Below are 23,614 nucleotides of genomic sequence, written 5' to 3'. Positions count from 1 at the left end.
ATGCCTGGTCACCTGGAGCCTTTAAAAAGCACCTCAAAAGCACTCAAGTTACGGGACATCTCTTAACAGGGAGGTTTTACCTTCTGGAAGCATGCCAGTGTCAAAAGGGGCCTTTGCTCCAGCAGCCCTGGCCACCGTGCCCCAGGAGCCCCAGCAGACAGACTTCCAGCTGGTGCGAGTCAAGAGCACGTGGTGCCGGATCAAGAAAGGAGAAGCCCCTTCTGACTGTGAGGACAAGATAACTCTCTCCGAAGCAAAAATGTAAGTATAGGAGCCCAGGTTGCTCATTGGCAACTGTGCCAGATGGCTCTAGCTAGCCAAACTGTGTAGTCTTCCTGCTGGGGTGCATCTCAGATGGAAAAAACATCTTGTGTGCTGTTGCGGCTTAAACCCACCCTTACATGTACAACCTGTGAAAGTGGGCTTCAAAATGTGTGCTATGGCAGCACAGGTATTCGCTGTTCTCTTTGGCATGACTTGATAAAATACCGTCTGTAACTCAGCCAACAGCCTCAGTTTTTGTAGACGGGAAGTTTCTTTAAATTTCTGAAAAGCTTACACAGGGACTTCTGAATGCTGCACCTGGGATTTTTTTTCCCTGTATGTACATGAAATCTTTGTGGGCAAAAGCTCATCCTCAGGCATGGGAGAAGGACGCATTTACAGAGATGGTTGCAGATAAATGAAATGTCCAGATGGGAAAAATAAACACAGTAGGTCACTGACAGGAACAAAACCTATAACACATCTCTCAAGCTGTAGAAGTCACCTAATGCTGCTTCAGCAGAGGAGAGAGACAAATTTCCCCCAGGGATCAGCTCTCTGCTGATAGTATATCTCTCCAGTGAATTATCCTTTAATCAAAGTATACTCGTTTTCACGGGCACATGGACCCCCATTTGTGATGCAGGTCTTCCTTAATCTGGCTAAATTTGCATGTCAGAAGTTTTCTAGCATTTGTCATACTCAGGATTGACGGGCTCTTCACCCGTGCCAGCAGCGGGCAGCGGCTGCGTGCGAGCATTGCCCAGGCAGAGGTGCGGTAGATAGAACAGGGCTTCAGCAGAGCCAAAGGCAGTCTGCTGGACCTCAGACACAGCAGAATGAACCTAGGGACCAGAGCACACGCAGAAGAATCCTCAGCTGACATATGCTTCAAAAAGGGTACATTCAGCTTCAAATCCACTACTATTTTCTTGCATCAAAGGGGTTACAGTGGGTGCTAGTTGTGCCATCCGGCACCAAAAACTGATTCCACCAGCTAACATTCAAAACCATCCTGCCTCTTAGAAGGATCACATGCCAGAGAGGGATGTACAGGCACATAAAGTACAGCTATAAGGTATATATTTGGTGCATTAAAATGTACTTGATGATTGCATTTTAAAAACCCAGATGAAATTTTCTGGAGGGTATAAATACTTGCTGCTTTTCTTTAACACTTAAAACAGTTTGGGCCAGATTTAGAGGCAATTTGGTAAAGAAAGCAGAGAGAAGCATCTATTTAGACCAACAAGAGAAAGTCCAGGCATGTGGAAAGAAATTGGGCATGTACGAAAATCTGATTATCCAATGAGTCATCTGCTCATTCAAAAAAACCAAAATAAATGTTCTTAGAAATTTTCAATTCTTACCCAACTGCAGCTCAAGAAGAGGTCTTATATAAAATACACTTTTCAGTTTTGTTCTGTCTTTAAAAAAAAAAAAAAAAATCCTTTCCTGATTCCCAACAAACTAAAAAAGCCAGTTTTTCACCTGGCTCCCCCTTTCCCAACAGGAGACGTAATAACTGGGTTACAGGGCTGTGTTTTTCACTGCTTTAGATAGATACTATCTAAATAGTATTTTATTTTAAATAAAATAGTTTTAGATAGATACTATGCCAACTTTGTAGATTCAATTTATCCTTTCAAACTCCACTATGGAAACCTTTGCCAACTCTCAAATAATTACTTTTTTATTTTAACTACCTGGGAGTACTTCCTATTTCTATCGTGCCTGTTTTGAGGTAAAGAGATCCACTCTTTGATGAGATCCACTGTTCAGCTGGAGAATTGGAGAGACACTATTTTGTATGGAGGTGTGTGTATATGTGTGTGGCTGTGTGCAGGTAGACAGGAATAAATCATCTCATATCACCCAGATATAGTGAGCAGAGGATGGTTCCTTCATAAATACTTTGGAGAATTTTGGCAATCTCTTCCCACTCCCTTTTGGGAAGCTGAAATGATTGGTCTGAGGCTTTCTGCTGGTTTATTGATTAATTAATTGGAAGGAAAAATATTTGCTTTTCCAGGCCTTCTTGCTCTCTGTTTTGTCATGACCATGTAGAAGCTCAACCATTTGACTGCTCTCTAGGATGTGGGAGAGTTTCTCCGGTGCCAACGCAATTGAGCCCTGACACCCAGGAGACACATCCCACCCTCGCAGCCCCATACTTCTGCAGTGCACGGGCAGGAGACCCCCCGTACCCCACCCCTCAGCGATTGTCCTTAAACTAGTTCAGACGGGCTAAGTACAAAAGAGGAATATGTTTTCAAACGATGTTTTCTGATCCTTGCCAGAGGGGAATGCGTCTCTGAAGGTGGGATTTCCTGGACAATTGAAGCTCCCATCTATTTTTGCTACAAAGTGGTAGAAACGTACAATATTCTGGATCCTTCCAACACTACTCTGCTCTGGGGTCACATTACTGACCCCCAGCAACTAGAGCTAGCCACTAGCAGCAAAAGAAAGCTGAGGCGCTTTATTGTCATAGATGAAGTCGTTGATGAACTTTACGGCTCCAAAGTCAGAGAATACTTTGAAAAGAATAATGTTCAGCACAAAATCCTCGCCCTGCCTACCACTGAAGAAACGAAATCCATGGACCTGGTCTTGAACATCTTGCAAGAAGTCCAGAACTTCAGCATCGACAGGCGAACTGAGCCCATCATTGCCATCGGGGGAGGCGTCTGCCTGGACATCGTGGGACTAGCTGCATCGCTCTATAGAAGACGCACCCCTTACATTCGGGTCCCAACAACCCTCCTCTCTTATGTTGATGCCAGTGTGGGGGCAAAGAACGGGGTGAATTTCCTGCAGTGCAAGAACAAGCTTGGAGGGTACACACCCCCAGTAGCTAGTTTCCTGGATAGATCCTTCATTCAGAGCATTCCTCGGCGACACATCTCCAACGGCCTTGGTGAAATTTTAAAGGTATGAACTTTTGTAATTGCAGCTTTCAAAACTGAAATCACAGAATCATAGAATAGTTTTGGTTGGAAGGGATCTTTAACAATCACCTAGTCCAACCCCCCTGCAATGAGCAGGGACCATCTTCAACTAGACAAGGTTGCTCAGAGCCCCATCCAACCTGACCTTGAACGTTTCCAGGGATGGGGCATCTACCACCAATCCAGGCAACCTGTGCCAGTGTTTCACCAAAATGTCTTCCTTATATCTAGTCTGAATCCAACCTCTTTCAGTTTAAACCATTACCCCTTGTCCTACTGCAACAGGCCCTACTAAAAAGTCTGTCTCCATCTTTCTTATAAGTCCCCTTTAAGTATTGAAAGCCCTCAGTGCTGGTAAGATGTCCATCAGCATCCACAGCATTGTATAAACCACCCTATAGAAACAAAGGTGTGCCATCAAAGCTGCATGGGGGCTTTTAACTTTCATTGAGCCTATATATATTTTTACAGCTGCTAAACTTGTTAGAATATCCCTTACACACAGTGCCTAGTGCTAACCCTGCAGAATAAACTCCAAAACCCAAGGCCAGACAGAAACATAGCAAAACTAGGGAAGAAAGCATCTTCCAGTTGAGGCTGATCCGTAGCACTCTAAAATGAACTGCTAGCAGAGACTTTGAGGTTCATTATACTGGAGATTAATAATCTGCAAGATCATTTGTGCCTACCTCGCGGGGTATGTTGAGTATGGTCAATCAATCTCCTGTGAGGCAAATTCCACTTCTAAAATTACCTGGAAAGTGAATAGTAAATGGTTTTATGCTTAAAGAGCTTTGAAAACTTCTGATAAAAGAGAGTTCAAGTTAGAGGGTATTAGAGATGAGTTCATCAGTAGCATTTTCCAGTGCTTGCACAGTAGAAACTCCCCACGATATCTGGAGGTTTGTGGCAGGCACTGGGAAACCTTCAGGTCACCATTCCCCACTCCAGGAGGGACCTAATGACCAAATCAGAGGGTGAAAAAATACATACTTGTAATGATGAAACAGCTTCTGAACCCTCATATTGCCCATACTGCAGTGCTTTCCCACCTTCCCTTGCCCAGAGAGCAATTCCAAGGCTTAGGTGGAAGTTATCCTGAGGATGTGCACCATCCAGTCCCTGTCCTGGGCATGGCCATCATTCAGCTGAGAGAGTCTCAAGTTTCCTGCCAGGCACACAAATAGCCAAAGCTCATTACAAACTGTCTGCTAGGCTACTGGAGCATGTAGCAAGCTCACAGGATGGTCAGGGTTGCCCAGTAGCAAGGGAACTTGCTCACCAGTGCTCCCATCATCTCTGTCATTTATCCAGAGCCTCACTGGGCATTTCCACACTGGATGCCTTTTGCATCCATCTTCACTTATCATAGCTGAAAACGTGTGTAACACCACCAGGTCGCATTTCTCAGAGACCTGAATATATACCAAACTGGTGTATCCTCCCCTACTCCTACAGTCCCATATACAAGCTAACCAGGAACTGTGTCTACAGAAATAATTCTGCATGTTGCAGAGGCAGAACTTGCCCATGTACCAAGTGTGTAGTTATTTCTTTACCAGTGCAGAACATGATATTAGTGTCCAGTCTATTGAAACACGTTTTCAGCAGCACATTCAAGGCTTGCATAATTATCTCCAATTCCCTTTTCTGTTCTGCCTTAGATGGCACTCATGAAACACAAAGGGCTGTTTGACCTGCTCAAGAGTCATGGGAAATACCTGCTGGACACCAAGTTCCAGTCCTACAACGGCTCTGCTGACCACAGGGATGCTGCACTGCAGACTACCAGAATTGCCATTGAAACAATGTTAGAAGAGCTGGCTCCCAACCTCTGGGAGGATGACCTGGACAGACTGGTTGATTTTGGCCATGTTATAAGCCCAGAGCTGGAAATGGTGAGTGACAGACTTTATATTTCAACATCTGTGTTAAAAAAAAAAAAAAAAAAAAAAAACAACCAAAAAAACAACCAAATTTCAATCAGCAGCACAAAAACTGTGCAAAAGTAGCTGAGCTAAACTCCAGATTTGCATTCTACCTCAGATCACCCAACACACCCAGTCTGGTTCTGTTGGATAAGGAGACCCCTTTCCCTGCCCCAATTCCCCACACCCCCACCAGTGTTTCCTATTCAGACCACTGGACAGTTATTGCTTCTTACTGGGCATTTACCAAAGCACAAAGATGACCAGATTTCAGTGAAGCCATTGGAAGGCACCAGCACAGGCTACAACAGTGCAAAGGCATGGAGACCATAGCTGGTATTACTGGGGAGAAATTGCCACTGAGGAGTAAGGGGGGAGGACTGGACCTTATGCAAAATTCAGAGCTCTTCTCTCCATCCCATGATGTTCTTCATCAGTGATTTGAATGGGAGGAGAATTAGCTCCTGGATCCCTTTGGGAGATTTTACATGCAATTAATCACCTGTAAAAGAAGTCATCCTCTGCAAACCATAAATCACAGGATGCTAACATCCAGCATATCCGTACTTCTACTGCTGTGAGTCGAATGTCAATTTTGGCAAGTACTTTTAGAAAAAGCCTTCTTATTTATTATTTGTCAAGCCCAACCTTTTCCCCCACCCGCCTGTGCTCCGTTTCAGAGGGTTTTGCCATCGCTGATGCACGGAGAAGCTGTGAACATCGACATGGCATTCATGACGTACGTCGCCCACGTGCGGGGGCTCATCACGGCCGAGGAGAAGGAGCAGATCATCCAGTGCATGAGGGGCCTGGAGCTGCCGGTCTGGCATGGCGGCTGCAGCTGGACCCTCATCAAGAGAGCTCTGATGGAGCGCCTGAAACACAGCGGGGGACAGCCCCGGCTGCCTCTCCCCACCGGCCTCGGCATAGCAGGTACCGCGGCGAGGGACACCAGGGAGCCCCTAGGAATATGTGGGGGGCAGTGGGCATCCCCGCAGAGTGACATGCTGGAAAACATGCCCTGTAGTTCTGCAGTTGTTTAGAAAGCACGGCAAACCAGAAATGTACATCTTGATAAACCCATCAAGAGACAGGAACCTTCTCTTGTGTGTAACCACCAGAACTCAGTTACAGACTGAGGTCTAATTAATTACACGATGATTAACCAATTCACTTTGCCAATGTGTTTGTGAACCAACAGTCTAAAGGTAGGGCCCTGGCAGACAAACCAATGTCAGAAGGGAGAAACAATTCCTTTGTTAATCCTTGGCAAAAAGAATGTATTACTGTGCCTAGAACTAATACCTGAAAACTAAATAGTATCTCTTAGTATCTGTGGTGAAACACTCTTACTGTATCCCTCCATCCAATTTCCGTGAAGTTCAGTCTCTACACACTCACAAGAAAACAGACTCCCATAAACTGTTTGGAGGAGCTACTCTCTCCCCTAGCGAGTCAGTGTATGCAGGCAGGAAAAGTTTCTCTGGATCTCCAATTAACAAGTCTTATTTTACAGAGATATTCAACGACACTAGTGAAGAGACCCTGGAAAGAGCATACAAGCTGTGGGTCCGGGACTGCAAGTCGGTGCTGGAAGAAGAGACAGCTGCTCTCTGAGAGCTGCAAGCCCAGGCTGACGGTCCTGCTCCACGCGTTGTTCAACACTGTAAGCTAGTGGGCAGGCCTGAATTTTAAACAAGATAAATACATCAGCACCTGTAAAACCACGTACAACCCAGAGCTGCGTGCAACAACAAGAATATCGGCATCTGACCTGATTTACCTCTCTCAATTGCTCTGTTTGAAAGGGAATTCGTTAGCGCTCAAGAAGCGATGGCTCAGAAGTGAAACCACAGAGTGCCCATAGCATAGTTCACAGCAAGCAGTCTCCTCTGGGGGAAAGTGAGTGGCATTTATCCATTCATTTGGATATTCCAACCTGGGGGCTGCATGGCCTTGCACAGTGCTGTCCCACCATTGCTTCTGTTGGACCACTGAAGTCCCTCAGTGTATCTGGCTCATACACCCTGCAAAAGAAGTGGGGCATCTTGACAGCACCACGCAAAATCTCCATGCTATATAAAATCTTTGAAGTGGGTTATCTCCTTCGCTGCTTTTGGCATTCTGAGTTGTTCTTGTTTTCTTAGCTCATTCAAACTAGCCAAAAAAGAAACTCAGCTGCCAGCCTTTGCTCCCAGTCTAAGGGAAAGACACACTCTGATTACAGGCACGGTGATGTAGCCGCAGATCAGCAGGTATCGCTGCTGTGAAGCCTGACAGGACCTGGATCTTGACAGCATGGCAGTCCTGTCTTCTTGGGACTCTTAGATACTGAGGACATGCTGGCAAGACTCATCTTGCTGCCAAAATGTACAGTGGTGGTTTTACTGTGCCACCCCCACCGATGTGACATTTTGCATCAGTGTTGCCTATGAGCAAAGTTGAGCCTCGGGCCATACCACAGATGTACCTAGGCACCCCCACGGCCTCCTTGTCCCTGGCTGGCTGGGGCTCTGTCCCCATCACAGTGCTCTCCAGGTAGACAAGGTCAGCCAGGGGAGAACCAAGAGAATCAGGTTGAACCAAGCAAGTTGATCATCTTCAAGCAACCTCAGTGTTACATCTCAGGATCCCGGCAGACTCAGAGTAGATTATATACCAGATGCTGACTGTGAAAGATGTAAAGGCAATGTCTTCTTTCTCCCTGAAGGTTGACTCAAAGGAATCACAATCAACAACGGGCTTCAAATTATTTACAGCATTTTTTTTTTTTCCTCCTTATGCCATACCAATTTGTGCTGATGTGCTGGCTTCTGTTTTGATAAATAAAAGCTATTAAAACTGAAAAACTTTTAAAATAATGATTCTATTGCTGCATGCAGTGCTTGCCTGTGTACATTTGCATGTTCTCGAGAGATGGAAAGACATGGGACAAGTGAGGAATAGAGCTGACATAATAAATCTTTTCTCCCCCTTGAGCCTGGAGATGTGCCTAAAAGTACACCAAAGAATACTTCCTCAGCCCTTTCTTTAGCTTCAGGATGGGGTTTCACACAGATGGTACCACCTTACCAGGCAGACCTCTCACAGGGCCCTCACTGCAAATGGTGTAAATGCAGATCCTCAGAGTGACGTCTTGCCATAGAAATAATCCCCTAATGCTCTGAGTTAAACAAGCCTGTGGCTGAGGGTATCAATGAAATTCTGTCCTTTTCCCAGACTGTCAAACAGGTTGATTCAGCTGGTTCCCGACAGCAGCCACCGAGAGGCGAAAGCATCTCTCCGGCTAGCAGGGAAAGCATCTGCACTGTCAGCCTTTCTCTAGAACAGAAAGGGACAGTGCAACACGAGACTAGATGAGGACCGGAACTTTTTAGGAGCATGAGAGAGCCCCGAGGACAGCAGTGCTGAGGGGCAACACGCTGAGAGGCTCCGGGAGGGGAGGTGTATGTTGTCTCTGCCCCAGTCTGGTGCTGGCCACTTCTCTAGGACCAGAGACTTGTAGCTCTGGTGTTCCTCTCCCAGAGCTGGCAGTGATCACCTGGGTACACTCGCGAGTGGTTTACCTCCTCTCCAGGAGTTGGATGGGCCATTTTTCACGTCAGGTAATCTAGAAATGAATGAAGCACAGGATTATCAGCTGCCCAATAGTCAGTGTCCTTCAGTGCAGCCATCCTACTCCCGTCTACCTACATGGAGGAGGTACAACAGAAACATCAACTTGAGTGGCTTATTTTAAATGTCCAGGGAGAGACTCAGGAGCATTTAGCACTCCATTCCCATGGAAAGCCAAACAGCAGCTCAGCAAGGTCCAGATGAACTGAACACAGGAGAGTCACAAAACCACACACACACATTAAAAGCCCAACATTTAGGACTGATGTGCTATCGGTGACAGCGACGTGACTGCGGGTCACCTGCCAGCTGTTGCCACACTTTGGCTTTGCCTCCATCTTCAGTAGCTGGTGTGTGTGTAACAACACATCAAAGGAGCTGGAGCACAATTAAGACTGAAAAGTGAACACATGATTATTATTTTTTACTCTCCCTTCTGCTGTGGGTGACAGAATACAATCAACCCCTGACATGCTTGGTTGCTTAGTAGCAGACAGCCACATTTTTAATTATATACTAAAATATGCTAAAGAACATAAAACGGCTGTGTGACTAATACGTGTATATCAAGAAAGGCATGTGACAGCAGCTAAATTGTTTCAGTGTCTGATAAAGAGTGTCTCTGCCAGGCTTGTCATCAAAAGATCAAGGGAAGGAGGTGGAAAGTATTATTAATAAAACAGCGACTTTTTAAAATACACCTAATTGTTTGCAGTGCGTTTTTTTAAATGTCTAGCATGAATTTAATTCTTTTCCATTTATTCAGCTTTAATTCCTGCTTTTTCAAATGGAACTATTATCATTAGACCTAAAATCTCTTCTTATTTTCTTATTACTTTCGATGACGTATTACTCCAAAGAGAAAAGCGGAAAGCCATATGGGACCCAGCTGGGTTTTCTACAGCCCGAGTTCTTCATGGTTTTGTTTGAATAAAATTACTTTAGTGGTCAGAGAATAAGAAATTACTTTATTATTTACATGTTCTGAAGTAATTTCTTTTGCAACAACATGCTCTAGAAACTGATTTGCAGCAGGGAAAGAAAAAGAGAAAGATCATGAGCTCTGATATTTTTTTATAAAGGGGTATCTAAGCGGTTATTACTCATGTCCAGTCAATAGTAACACTGAATGTACCCAATGTAAAATGAGAATTGGTCAGAGGTCTTGAAGACACTATCAGATTTTGACTAGATGTATTTAAAGCGGCCAAACAAACAGCGCTGAACATAAGAGCAACTGCCCTATTCCTGGTACAGTGCAACACGTGCTCAACCATTCTGTGCTTGTCTGTCTGGAGCTGTTACCGCTGGTACAAATTACATGCTGCGTTCAGAGAAAATGACTTGCAAATGACAGTATTAAATCATAGCTCGCCTTAGATCAAGGCGAGTTCGCTGGCCTGTGCCGGGATGGAGCTAACGTGGCGCCGCGGGGAGATGCCGCCTCTGGCCTGCCAGCGCTGGGATGCAGCCGAAATCATCGCCACGGCGGGGTCTGTGCCCACCCAGGGAAGCCTTGGCCTCATTAAAGCTTCGCAGCCAGCCGGAAAGAATGCAGCCCCACAAGAGTGTGCTGTTCCCCACTTTTCTAATTACTGCCTAACTCTTGCTGCTATCAAAGGCGGAACGGAGGAAAGGCAGCGGGAGCACTGAGGCACTGCTGAACAGCAAGAGAGCGTGTGAGCGAGATGTGAGTCCCCAGAGCCATGTGCTCCATCTACCAAACCCCACTCAGAAACACAGAGCACATGCCGAGGGCCCAGCGCCCCCCTGCCAGCACCCAGCTCTGCTCTGCTCCCACAGGACCCGGGTGCTCGACCTCCCTCCCAAATAATTGCAGCTGCCCTATCTCCTGATGGTTATAGCAAGGCGACCACTGGCAGGATGGGCCCAGCTCCCAAAGCCTCCAGCAGTGCCCTACAGCTCCCCAGACACCCTGTGCAGCTCCCCAGGTCTCCCCTACCTGCAGCAGATGCATTGGGCATTAAGGATTTCTCTCATAGCTCCTTTGAGACAGTATCCACAATATGTAACCATGTACCTCAACCATGGTTATTTTTATAAATATCTTAAAAGAGCCATCAATACTGAAGTTCTTTGTATGCCCTGGCTCATCCTACTGACCGTAGCAGCCTTCTCATTGCCTCACACAGCTCTTGGGCAGCACTAACATAGAGGCCTGTCACAGGAACCATCATTTCCCTCTGCGATCATAGAGCGAACAGTGTCTCAGCTGTGGGAAGCGCAGGGAAGGGGTAAGAGTGGCAGCAGGAGGGGATGGGAGCTGCCTTCTCTCCAGGGAACCATGAATGAGAGCATCCGCCAGCGTTCAGCACTGCCAAAGTTCGACAGAAGCCTTCTCGCTCCTTTGCGATCTAGGTGAGAAAGTCATAGAAAAGAAAGAAACTGCAGCTTCAAGCCTCGGCGGAAACACAAGCCTCAACACATGCCAGTTAAAAGAGTTGCTCTCAAAAATATAGTTAAAAATGGAACAGTTTCAAGTAAGGATGCACTTTGGATCACAGGCAAGGACAGCAGCGATGCTCAGTGCACATGCATTCAACCTGTGAGCCACCATCCTATTAAGCCTTATTGATTTTAATAAGTCAGGGACACTTTTTCAAGCCATTACCCTGTAATTTCAAGCAAATGTATTTCGAAGGAGCTGGAGAAACAGAACACAACCACCATTCAGTGCCAGGACTACCCCCAGATGCGATAGCAAAAGGAGCAGCAGCAGCTGTACCTGCAGAGCCAGCGCGGTCACTGTCGCCTGCCCGGCGTCGGGAGCTGCTGAGCTCCCAGGTGCATCTCCTCGGAAGGAAAGCACGAGGCAGTGACATGGTGGCAGGTCCTGCCGTGCCACTGCACCACACAGCCGAGCTCCGCAGCGTCCCACAGCCCAGCCACCGGGCTTTTCCAGCAAACCAGACCCCACCAGGCCTTGGTGGCCTTATTTTTAACATCCACTTTCTTACCCTGCACAGAATTTTTCAGGCTTGTCTGAAGGAACTAAAAGGCTTCTAACCAGACCTGCTACCACCTCCTGCTGACACACAATGAGCAACCGCTTACAGCCATTGTCCCCACAAGGGGTTTTCTTCCTGCTCCTCCTGGGTTCTGCAATCTAGACAAAACCTGGTGATGCTCCCACTGACAGCAGGAGATTTACTCCCCAAATGCAGTGCTGGCACAACTGACCACCAAAAGGAAAGCCAAAATACATCTAAACCCTCAAAATTTAAATTAGAAATTATATCCTAGGCTGCTAATAAATAGATTTTCTACTGCAGTACTACAATGCCACATTCTAATACTCTGCTGAATCTGTAAAGAAATAGCATTACAAAGCCTGCCTGGTAACACTCGGAAGCTTTACTCAAATGCCTTCTCTGAAGGGGGAGCAGGGCTTTTCCACTGTAGTCCTAGCAGAGTCAGGTACCTTTGCCCAACATGGTTTGTTTGGTTGTTTTTTAAATTGAGTGATGCAGGACAACTAATCACTTTTAATTGCAACTGAATAAAGTATTTTCTACTCTTAATAAGGATCAGATTTTGAAGGCAGGCCAAATTCCGAGCTTCCATTGTTTGTATTCAGAGTTTAAAACCAATGAGGTGATATGCATTAACCACCACCACTGCTGCAGCAACGTCCACAGAGATGGTGAGGACTCCACGCTGTGAGCACAGTAAGCGACAGCCTGTTGGCGAACAAGACCAGAAGGGATGAAAACAACAGAGACACAGGGAGAAATAATAAAGATGGGAAGACAAAACAAGATCACAGCTGGTTGCTAACCAGCACAGGCTGCAGCTGCAGGCACAATGCAGGAGCAGCTGTTTGCATGTTCTGGAGGAGTGACCCAAGGGGGAGCAGAGAGAGGACTGGGATCCCCCTGTGTGCAGGTCAGCTGGGGAGGGTGGTGAGGTGCTTCGCAAAGGGCTGCTGGGGGCAGGCGACCCTGCAGGAGGGACAGCATGGCAAGGAGGCATAGGCACCCCGAGGCCTCGCTGAGCCCACACCTGACCCAGGACAGCTGGCGGGAGGCGAAGGGAGATGCAGCCACAGGTGATTTTGGCAGACACCCTTTTGAGAAGGGAGGGAGGGAGGCAAAAGGCAAGAGCTCAGAGGCAATGACATTTTCCCATGTCCACCTGTTACTATGTCCTTATTCTGGACCACAAGCTCCGGGTCTATCCACTTGGGTGTGTATCTGCAAAGCCCAAGCGGAGCCTGATCCATAGCTCCGTCCTCCCCATGCTACTGCCGTACGAACACAACCGGACAGCTCTGGTACAACCAGAGCTGCTGACTGACAGCAGGTCAGGAACACGGACACATCCACCGCCAAGTCACAAACACGGGAGCACTGCTGGGACTTCAAATGCACAGAAACACAGGATTCACTTACATGGAAAACGAGTGGCTTACACGGACGTATGTGAAAAACCAAATGCTTTAATCCATCTATCAAGAACAACAGTTCAAATTATTTCATTGGATACATTAATATTGATCCATAATTTACAGTGCTATGGACCATACACAAATTATTGCTGCAGTCAACAGCAGATGAATATCAACATTACAGTACCAAGCATCATAGCAAGAGGCAGTAATTAATGTCACTTTTTCAAGAAATATAGGTATTTATACTTTTATCAACATCAGCTTCCCCCCCAGTGCATTTTATGTCAAACAACATAAATGTAAGTGCATTATTTTGTGCTTTCCTTATGTACCTTCTTTTTGCTTTTACAGGTTGTAAGAGTTAAATATTGCTTTATAGGCCAAAAGCAGTAAGGAAGAACTTCATGGTACTCTGCATGTTCCTGCTTGTTGCATGGCTTTGGCAAAGTGAGAACTGGTAGGTATCCCAACCGCCCACTCAGGGAAGCTACCGCCAGCCCAGTGTCACACAAGACACCATCATCAGACTGGGCAACAACTTCTGTCCATCCCACTCCACCTAGTTCATGCCAAACCCTGCCTGTAATTGCTGTCTCTGTCCTCTGCCATTGATCCCCTGTAAAACGTCATGGCCACACGCTCCACGATGCTCAAACAGGCAAAGACATCTCCAGTTAACACCCGCCCGGAGGTCCGTGTCTCCTAGAGATGTCCCCACTGCAGCGTCAACGTGTGTTCATTCAAAGGGTGGGCAAACTCAAAGGAGGGCTGTAGCCTAAGGAAACACGGGGTGAAGAGTGAGCAGGGCACAGCCGAGTCACGTGTTACCCCAGAGCAACACAACGTATGGAGAACACACAACACAAATGCTGGGGCCACAGCGGCTTTTATCAAGAAATCCAGCTCTTGATGTAACGGTTTTCCTTGAATCCTAACTCATCTCCACACAGCATACAGCCAAAAATCCAGAAGTCATGGCTGTCAGCAAGTACCAGTGGTTTCACATAAGCTTGAAAAATGTTTATATACCACAGTCTAGACTCCAACTTCCAAATGCCCAGTATGGGCATCAAACCAAAAGCCTTGTTCAACATATTCAGTGGTTCTGTTACTACACTCAAGCGTGCACACCCTGATTTTGTTGTACAATGCTGCAGAGCTGTCCCATTTTACTGGGGAAGGGTAACGCAGCCTTGTGTTACAGCTACAAGCATTTCACAGCCCTGATTTTCTTTACCTGTCACTGTTACCAAACAGCAGCACCAGAAGCCTGTACCCGCATACTCAACTCTGAGCTAACTACAGCACAGCTGCCTTGCAGGGAACAGAGCATTTCCCTGTCCGAGGACCACGACAGCTGCAGTGCACCCTGCAAGCTCCTGGGTCCTGCCCTGGCCCAGAGCTGCGCTACTCTAGGAAAGACACATTCCCGAAAAGCTGTCTGGGGTGGGGGGGAGAGGCATCATTATAATCTAACTCCAACTCCTCCTTCAAAAAAAGAAAAAAGAAAAAAGCCACAACTCAGTGGTTGCATCAACGCTCGCACACAGCTCGCGGCTCAAGCAGAAACGGAGACGGCCGGGCGCAGCCAGCAACAGCCACGGAAAGAGCGACACGGACGCAGACCCCGGAGCAGCGTCATGGGGAGCTGCATCCCCAGGAGCTGCACCCCGCCGAGCCCCGCGCCCCTCGCCGCCAGCACTGTCAGCGGCAGGGGACGCTTCCAGGGGCCTTCCCTGGGGAAACGCTGGGGGAGAAGCTGAGCGAGCCACGGCGCAGGCTATGGGAACTCCCGACGTTGTCCCCCGCTGTCCCATCGCTACCCAATTCACATTTGGCTTCTGAACACTAACTGCTGCGACCAAGGTTTCCTTATAAAGCCTGCCAAACTGGCACTCAAGTCACTAACCGCTTCACTTATCCTATGTAATTTCCAGTGTAGCACAAAGGAGAACAGGAAGCTCTTGTTTTCTATACACAGGCACCATGCTACACTTCAACGTCCTGGAAAACATCACCCTAAAGCTCTCTCCTATGCCACACTTCAGTCAGTGCTAGTCGAGGAAGACTACAACTAGAGTTTAAGGCACTTCATTCTGAACGAGATACGCTTGCCTGCCGCTTGCGAGTCAGCTGTAGGCTGCTAGTGAGAAATCCATTCACTCCGTCTAGCTCGTAACACCACATGTCACCTCTGTAAAACACCTAGGCTTGATATAATACAAGTATAACTACCGTTATTGCATAGGACTACACTTGAGTAGATAATGCACCGAACTACTTTTACAACATTGTTGCATGTTAAAAATTAATAACATTGTTATCAAGTAACAGTTATTTGCAGATACAGTAATTTACTCTTTTTTTTTCTTTGTTTGTTTTTTTTTTTATGTCAGCCCCAGTGCTGAAATAAAACACAAATTACTATAACGGGTATATTAACTACATATTTATGTTTCCAAGCATATTACTATTTTTTTCTGTATCACTAAAAATAAATATGTAAGTTCAGTTTCTCTACAGAGTTGTTTTATTAACTAATCTAAATTTGTACTCTACCTTAAATGTGTTTAAAAACATTTTCAAACTGAGACTGTAATATACAAAATATTCTCAAAATCTCTCTTAAAACACAGAACCCTGCAGAAAAGCTTCCTTTCAAGTGTTTACAATGTACGCAGAAAACTTCCAATGAGTTTTAAAAATGTCAAAAAATTGTTGCAATATTAAGAGGCAAAAATCTTACAAATGAAATACAAATATATTTAAAACAAAAAATTGAGGATAACTAAGGAATCCATGCAAATCAAAATAAACTGTACAATGCAATTTAAAAAAAATAAAGCCAATTAGATATGTACAACATAATGTGCCCAGTTGATAAAATGTATCACTTTTTTTTGTCCAAAGAGTGTATACCGACTTACAGTGCTCCTGCTTCGTTTACTGTTGGCAAGCCATCAACGTGTGTTACATAACAAAATAAAAATCTAAGAGGAAAAACTCGAACCATGATCAAAAGGAAAACCCAAATCAGCTCAGAGTAAAATTAAACAACACTCTGAGAAAGAGACTCGCATCTCCCTGCAATTTTCAGCAACAGCATTTTATATCACAATCAACACAATCAGGATGTCTAAACATCTTTTTGTTTGTATTCTGAGTGGAGTAGGGTGGGTATTTTTCCCTAAACACTTGTCATGTAAAGACCAACGTGTGAGGGACACTGTATCTTTAAGGCAGCACTATTCAATTAATACAACTACAAACTGGACTTTTTTTTTTTTTTTTTTTTTTGGTTTCTTTACATTCTTTAACTTTACATTTCGTTTCCAAGTAAATAGGTTGCATTTACAATTCTACAACTCCCCCCTCCCCCCCAGTAGAAACAGACTCTTCATTTGTAATTCTATTGCTTTGAGTAGATTGACCAGTTCAAAGTTCTTGGCAAATCCAGTTCACAGATACTGTACATATGCTGTACAATATTTTGGAGGCAATGGTAGTTTTAAAATAGAATATACAAGTTTCTTCACAAAAATTCTAAAAAAATTCCTATATATATAATATATACACACACACACACACACACTGGGCTACTAATGAAGCACAAGGAAAAAAAAAATCAAAAAATTCTACAAAAGGTAAATTATTTAATCTACTGATCAAGAAACAAAGCAGTTTATGAAAGGCGTGCCAAGTATATGCTAACAAGCATGATCGGTGTCCTCCATGCTCACGCTGCTCCGCCTGCTACTCGTCTTCGATGCTCCAGGAGACACAGAGGAAAGTAGCGGGTCAGTCACTCCGACAGGAGAGAGGGTATCGTCCATCAAGATATCTTCCAGTTTAGATCCCATTTTTGCAGGAACACTGTAAGTGCCAGTCGGTTCAGTCACATTGCCGAGGTTGTCGCTGAAGGTGATGGTACCGTCAGTGAGATCGAGGGTGGTAGTGCAAGACAGGTCTGTGTGGTGCGGCATGATGTCTTGGTTGCAGTTGTCCAGCACAGGCTCTTGTTTGATGACCCTGTTGACCATATCAGGGGAGCAAAGGCCTGTGGAGGGGACAAGGGACAGTCCGTGTGCCCGAGCTTGCATCTCAAGTTCCTGTGAAGGAGGATAAGGGACAAATTAAAAACCAAAAATTCTGAAAGCAAAATCCATTATCTTACGCTCTTGTGTACTGTCACTTAGAGAGTTTCCTTCTGTTGGACACAAACTGTTTCTTCCCATTCCAGCAGTGACAAGTGCTTGTACCTTGTATACTTCTCCCCTGCAGATTTTCACCTGAACATCAGTCTCTTGAAGAGGTGGGTGAACACCACCCCACACAGGTCCTTCACACTTCTCCTCAGAACCTACGCCAGGGCCAAAACCCAGCGCCCTGCAGAACAGACACATTTCCCTTCAGGCCTCTTCTGAAACCAGTGCCACAGCAGACAAGTTTGGCATCAGGTCAGGTGAGGAAAGCATTTAAAAGTTGGGGAAAAAAAAATATAGAAGTGTAACTTAGTACTTTTGAAAAAGTCATATGTGAAGGCATAGCATGTCTATATGATGCTTGTCATTTCCTGTTGCGAGACTGGAAGGGTTGTTTCTAATTCTACAAGTCTGGTAGAGCTGGAAGTAAAGAGGTCAGCCAAAACTGAGCAACGCTATTCCTGCACTGAAAAATTATATATCAGAGGAAGGCCTTAGACTTCACAGACAGCCAGGAATCTCCATGAAAAGTTTAAATCTCACCTTCACATTTAATCATACAGATGCACTTGACTGAAGACAGATAACAGAAGAGTTCACTTAAAGGCCCTTTCTCAAATGCAGCAGTAAGAGAGATGGTCTGATTCTACTTAGGTATTATGGTGGGCAATTACAATCACTGTTGTGATTGTACTGTTTCTGGATATTCCTATCACTGAGGTTGATTAAGAGCCTTTTTTCCATTTTCAAGCTAAGATAACAAGCTTGTAATGGCATACTGCAAGATCAACAGAGAAGGTGGAACAAGGAAGCACTTCTTCCATCAGCTAACGTGAGAAAATCGTGAGTTCCTTATTCCGTGCTTAATCAGAATCAACACAAAAAGGGAAAATACAGACTTCAGGTTATTTGCTGTCAGATGTATTCTCCATTATTCAAGGGCCTGGTTTTCATGTTATTTTGATTGAAGAAGGAGCCAGAGCAGATGGATATGCAAAGGAAGATGAAAAATGCTTAAAAAGTGATCTGACTTAGCAATGAAATACCACTGCTTGATGTTGCTCTGCAGAGGGGTTGCACATCTTTATCGTCTCACTCTAGCAAACAGATTGCTCAACAAAGTACAAAAATTGTGCTGAAGTTCAGCCTGCTCTATTTTAAAGCTGTTTACTTCCACACTTGACTCTCAGGTATTTCTAGCTTCATTATCTACTCTGTGGATTAGCCGGGCTGCAGTTCAGAGGTCTCCCGACACAGCAGCCAGCCTGGCACACTGCAGCCTGCACGCAGAGTTCAGCTGTTCGCACTGCAGGCGAGCAGCAACACGAGAATATCTGGGACATCACCATCTCTGCATTGTATGTTCTTACACTCAGTTCTGGATATACTTCTTTAATTACCCTGTATGGAGCGGGGTGAATATACAGCTATCTTTGCTCACCTGAAGAACAGAGTTGACAACAAAAGCTGTGCAGGCTGCAAGGCTAAGATTTCCTGTCCATCTCAAGGTGAAGGCAAAGGAATTAAATAAACAGAGTCCTTACCCCTAAATCTCGGCGTAATACAGGCTACTGGGAACCTGGGTGAATCTAACAAGGCAACAACCCATGGAGAAAACATATTCATGACACCTACTGCTTTTCAGTGTTGAAAAGGAGAACTGTTTTACAGTCCTACAGACGTCAAGGAACAAGGAAGACAACCAATCATAGCTCGTCAGACAAAAAAAGCAGCTCAACACCCATAGCTCTTGGCTGTCTTACTGCGACAACTCTCAGAGCCCTCACATTAGATGTGCTTCTCTGCAACTGCTCTCAGACAAGCCAGGGCAGCCTCGACATTAAATACAGCTGTCAGTCTCCAAGATAGCTACAAGGAACTCAAGCTACAGTGCTGCAGGGTCTGTTCCCAATACTGCCCTCCCTGCCCATTGTGTCCTGTGAGCAGTGTTTACCCTCCACCAGAAAACAGATTCCTGCAGAACATCAGGAGAAGCTGATCAAGAGAAGATGTAAGAGATCATATGCTGAAGACTGCAATCTGCAGAGCTGTCTGACAGATAGGGCCTAGATTGGTCTCCACATAATTCAGAAAACCCACAAACAAAACAAAAAAGATTTCATTTATTGCCATTCATCTGAAACCGCTTCAGAAGAAAACAAGCACTAATGCTACAGGTCAAAAAAAACCTCCACAAACAAGACAATTAAAGCGAGCGTATCCCAAACAGCTGAATTTCATCACTATCAGCAAGACAAACGAAGTCCCAATTCCTTAGGTCTGGCACCCAGGAAAAACACACTACCATATAAATCTTTTTTATAGTATGGCTTGCAACTTACATTGGCCATGGTAGAACAAAATTAGACCAGCCATAAATGCTTTATTAGGGTGCTGGGCTTTTATTTTAAACTAATGTATTCCTTTTTTTTTCCTGGAAAAATCTCTGCAGACATCTCAGCATTGGTCACAATTAAGATGGTGGTTCCTTATAACCCATATTCCTACAAACAAGCTTCAGTTACCATTAGTTGCAGTGTGTGACTGCAGAATCAAGAGTGTTTTCACTTTATTTATCAGCAAACCTGTATTCGGAGCAGCAGGTGCCTGTTGGCGTGTTCCAACTTCTTCTGTCTGTTCTCAAGCTCCTTTGTGCGTTGCTGTTCTCTCTGCAGTTTACGGATGTAGTCCACTGACGCTTTTAGAATAGTTCCCTTATTCCAGCGCATATCCCTTTGAAATCAACACCGAAGGAAAAGTTAAGGCTCTTGGGGAAGCTTTATTTTATAGTCAATACCTTCACATCAGCAGCTATGATTACACCTCAAATATACATAACGCTTGGCTAATATTTATTCCCAGTTTATGAATACAGAAGGCATGTGAAATGCTCTAGAGGGGGCCAGAGCGTAGGTATTGGGAAGCAGCCTGCAGCCAGCCGAGGGACACAGAGCCCAGGAGCTGCCCTGCAGCCACCTGGGCTCTCTGCAGCCCCCTGGGGCCAACTCCCTGACTTCTGCACGGTTTGGGACCAGCACTGTGCAGAGTGAAGACCTGGGGCTCCTTTCATTGCCTTATGGTAAGGCTGCAAGACAACAACCACCAAACCTCATAAGACTCAAACATCACAGGGCTTGCTAGCTGGGTGATGCTCGATTTCAGCTGGGGAGTTACAAGGACCATATATGACCTGGTGCTTCTGTGGGAGAAAGACCTGAGACCCTTTAGCTTCCAAGAAAGAGCAAGCCATAGTCCTCCTGGGAGCACTGTATCACAGCTGTGTTACAGTAGGAAAAGAAGAGCCCGATACAGCAGCATACATACATTTAAACATAAACTCTCGATAAAATACAAATGCTTAGGGGTGATGGTTCTTCAGTCAGGGGGGTATGTGGCTCCCATATTGCCTCTTCCACATTATTCCTCCCACACCCGCTTTAGAGAGAGAGGCTGTCTGCATCATCTTCTCCCCCACAACATCTTACTTAGTTTGAATTTTTTAAAAAAGTTTACTTCAGACTGTCAGACCAAAGATAGGGCCATGAAGATGCTCAGGGGGCTGGAGCACCTCCCTGTGAGGACGGGCTGAGAGAGTTGGGGGTGTTCAGCCTGGAGAAGAGAAGGCTCCAGGGAGACCTTAGAGCGGCCTCCCAGTACTGAAAGGGGCTGCAGGAAAGGGGGAGGGACTCTTGATCAGGGAGTGTAGGGATGAGACGAGGGGTAATGGTTTTAAACTTAAATAGGGCAGCCTTAAAATAAAGGAAAATCTTCCCAGAAGCTTAATGGGGCATTGATTCAGATTTAAGTGAGACTTTCATGTTCCAGAGCAAGAGGTGTTCCTTGCTATTGAATCAGCATTAGGAAAGCATTAAGAAAAGTTAGTAGCAGTAAAATTACTTAAAAGAACTACTGGGAAATTAACACAACTATCAGTGAACAAACACATGGCTACACTCTTTATTTTTCTTCTTTTCTCTTGAAGGGAAGGGAAACATGATGGCTTCCCAGATGAACTGCCCTCCATTTCCACAGAAAGAGGGATTGGTTCTGTCTTGCCAAGCTATGATATCTAATAAATTAAAAGAATCATCTAACAAGACAAGCAGCCAGGCAACCAGCAAGCAGCAGACTACTCTAAGGTTTCACATCCTGAAAACTCTACCTCTGGCAGGGCAGTCATTCCTAGCATCAACCACTGCCCTGCCAAAGCAAAGGGTCCTGCTGGATGCTGAGCTGCTGCACAACAGTACAGAGACTGTTTTGTGACAAAAATCATCAAATTAATATAAACTTAAGCAAGTTCCAAAAGGGAAAAAATAAACCTTAAAAGTCTTCAGAAAATATAATGGAACCTTCAAGCATTTCTACAGTCACAGAATACCAAGATCATAGAAGAAAACTTGGATTTTGTTTTCATAAAATATTTTTCTCCCCTAAGGTTTGGGTTTTTTTGTTTTGTTTTTTCTTTTAACACCTCCCTCCCACAGTTTCAAAGAGCACATTATACTTACGGGTCATTTGACTTGGGTATCAAAGTGCCTAGTTCTTTTATACGATCATTAATATTAAATCTTCTTCTTCGTTCAACTTTAGGAAAAACAGCACAAATGTTACAAGTAATATTCACACTTAGTTACAACATACAAAGTGTTTCATCAAAGATTTCTTTAAGCACCTTTGAAACGTTCGCCCGAAGCTTAAAATCCAGTGACACAATAATTTATTTAGCTTTCCTACACATGAACACACTAAGACAGAAGTTCTGTCTATACCATAAAAATGTGGGACTGCTGGAGTGGCAGAGTTAAACTCAGACTCTAAAAAACAGGATGGCTGTGTTACCATAGGACTCAACTGAGAAGCAAATGTTTTCCTAGGGAAAAGCATCACAGATTAATTCAGAGACAAAAAATTAGACGCTCAAAGAAATCCCAAAGCAGGAAAAGGGACAAAATATATAGTCTCTTTTTTAAAATTTCAGATGCAACACTCTGAGTATCCAAAAGTCAAACTTAAATACCAATTCTCTTGCATTAGCTTTTCATGCTATGGAAGAGCCTTTTGTATAGCTCAAGGCATGAAATACTTTCTTTTTTCTAGTAATATAAAGTATAAAAAGACATCTTAAGGATCCTTTAGGTCATAAGAAGCTCATTTTTTTAAAATATTTTTTTTCCAACTTGGAAATACGCATTCCCTTCAAAAATGGAATTCATAAAATTGCCACACTGAGGACACATACTGACATTTAAAGTCACAAATTGACCACATATCTAAAATTTTGTATTAGTTTTTTTAGTTCATCTAAACACATGGTGGATTTGTCAAAAGCAAACGGATTAAATGTTGTTCCCAGTAATTCCACTGATAACACAGCTACCTATCCACTTGTCTTATTGGAAAAAAGAAAAAAAAAAAAAAGGGTTTAAAATTCAATAGTAGATTTAAGCACATATTTCAAAAGAATTCAAGATAGTTAATCTATGGGCATAACATAATGAACTGGCGCTATATACTACATGCAGTGAGTGTCTCATTCAGATTTAAAACACCAGTATTTGAACACTTAACACCTAAAATCATTACTAGAATTGGTGCAAAGTGAAAAGAACCAAAACTTACTCAAGTTGTGATTGTCTTTCTTTTGCCTCTCCTTAGCCAACGCTCTCGCTTCTGACTCTGTAGGAAAAATACATGCTGTGCATGTGAATGAAGTAATTAGAATTAAAGTAATTCAAACACAACGTTTCAGTCTGTGAAACATTTGTGCAGGAAGCCTGATCCGTGTTTGTCAAACCAATTATTACACCCATTCCAACAAGTGAGAAGGGTCTGTACATCGAGCTGCCATTGCCTATACACAACCCTGGTGTTGAGCTTCAACCCTGCCCCTGCAGAACATCTCTTCCCACACCTCCCATACTGACTTCCATGACGAGAACGTTTCCCACGTTCTGATTCAGCTCTGATTCAGCAAGGTATCTGAGGACAACGAACTGCTGAAATCCAGCATACCTTCTCCTAGGTTTACATACAGCTGGCATGCTCACATACCACACAGGAGCTGAACCAGAGGAACAGCATGCTTACTGCATTGCTACCTGTGCAGGATGTGAAGCGGTCAGGAGTCAGAGCAATGAAGGCTGCGTCCTTCTGCGGCACGTGCATGCACATCACCACAAGACTCAAGGTATAAAACTTAACTGACCTATTAAAAATACTGTATTTGCCAGCTATGCCAAC

General features: G+C 44.7%; 2 protein-coding genes across 10 annotated transcripts in view; one reads left to right on the top strand and one right to left on the bottom strand.

The window, feature by feature from the left end:
- On the top strand, positions 1–6,760 carry LOC141964332 (2-epi-5-epi-valiolone synthase-like). The gene is given in 6 exon segments (XM_074914599.1): positions 1–42; positions 44–261; positions 2,565–3,198; positions 4,880–5,113; positions 5,824–6,076; positions 6,660–6,760. Coding segments are annotated over 6 exon segments (1,482 nt in total).
- Positions 6,761–13,197: 6,437 nt separating this feature from the next.
- Positions 13,198–23,614, bottom strand: part of MITF (melanocyte inducing transcription factor) — a 110,944-nt gene continuing 100,527 nt past the window's right edge. For 5 of the 9 annotated variants that reach the window (XM_074913891.1, XM_074913896.1, XM_074913893.1 and 2 more), the window contains 4 exons: positions 22,994–23,050; positions 21,883–21,958; positions 19,957–20,104; positions 13,198–17,278 (listed from right to left, as the gene is read on the bottom strand). In XM_074913891.1, the coding sequence (XP_074769992.1) occupies positions 16,877–17,278; positions 19,957–20,104; positions 21,883–21,958; positions 22,994–23,050 (683 nt within the window). In that variant the 3' untranslated portion in view covers positions 13,198–16,876. Of the gene's footprint in view, positions 17,279–19,956; positions 20,105–21,882; positions 21,959–22,993; positions 23,069–23,614 lie in introns of all 9 variants that reach the window. The other 4 variants (XM_074913890.1, XM_074913894.1, XM_074913892.1 and 1 more) reach the window with 1 other exon arrangement.

The sequence above is a fragment of the Athene noctua genome, chromosome 10 (assembly GCF_965140245.1).
Source record: "Athene noctua chromosome 10, bAthNoc1.hap1.1, whole genome shotgun sequence".
Taxonomy (NCBI): Eukaryota; Metazoa; Chordata; class Aves; order Strigiformes; family Strigidae; genus Athene; species Athene noctua.
Note: the sequence above shows the minus strand (reverse complement) of the source record. Positions and strands in the feature narration are given on the sequence as shown.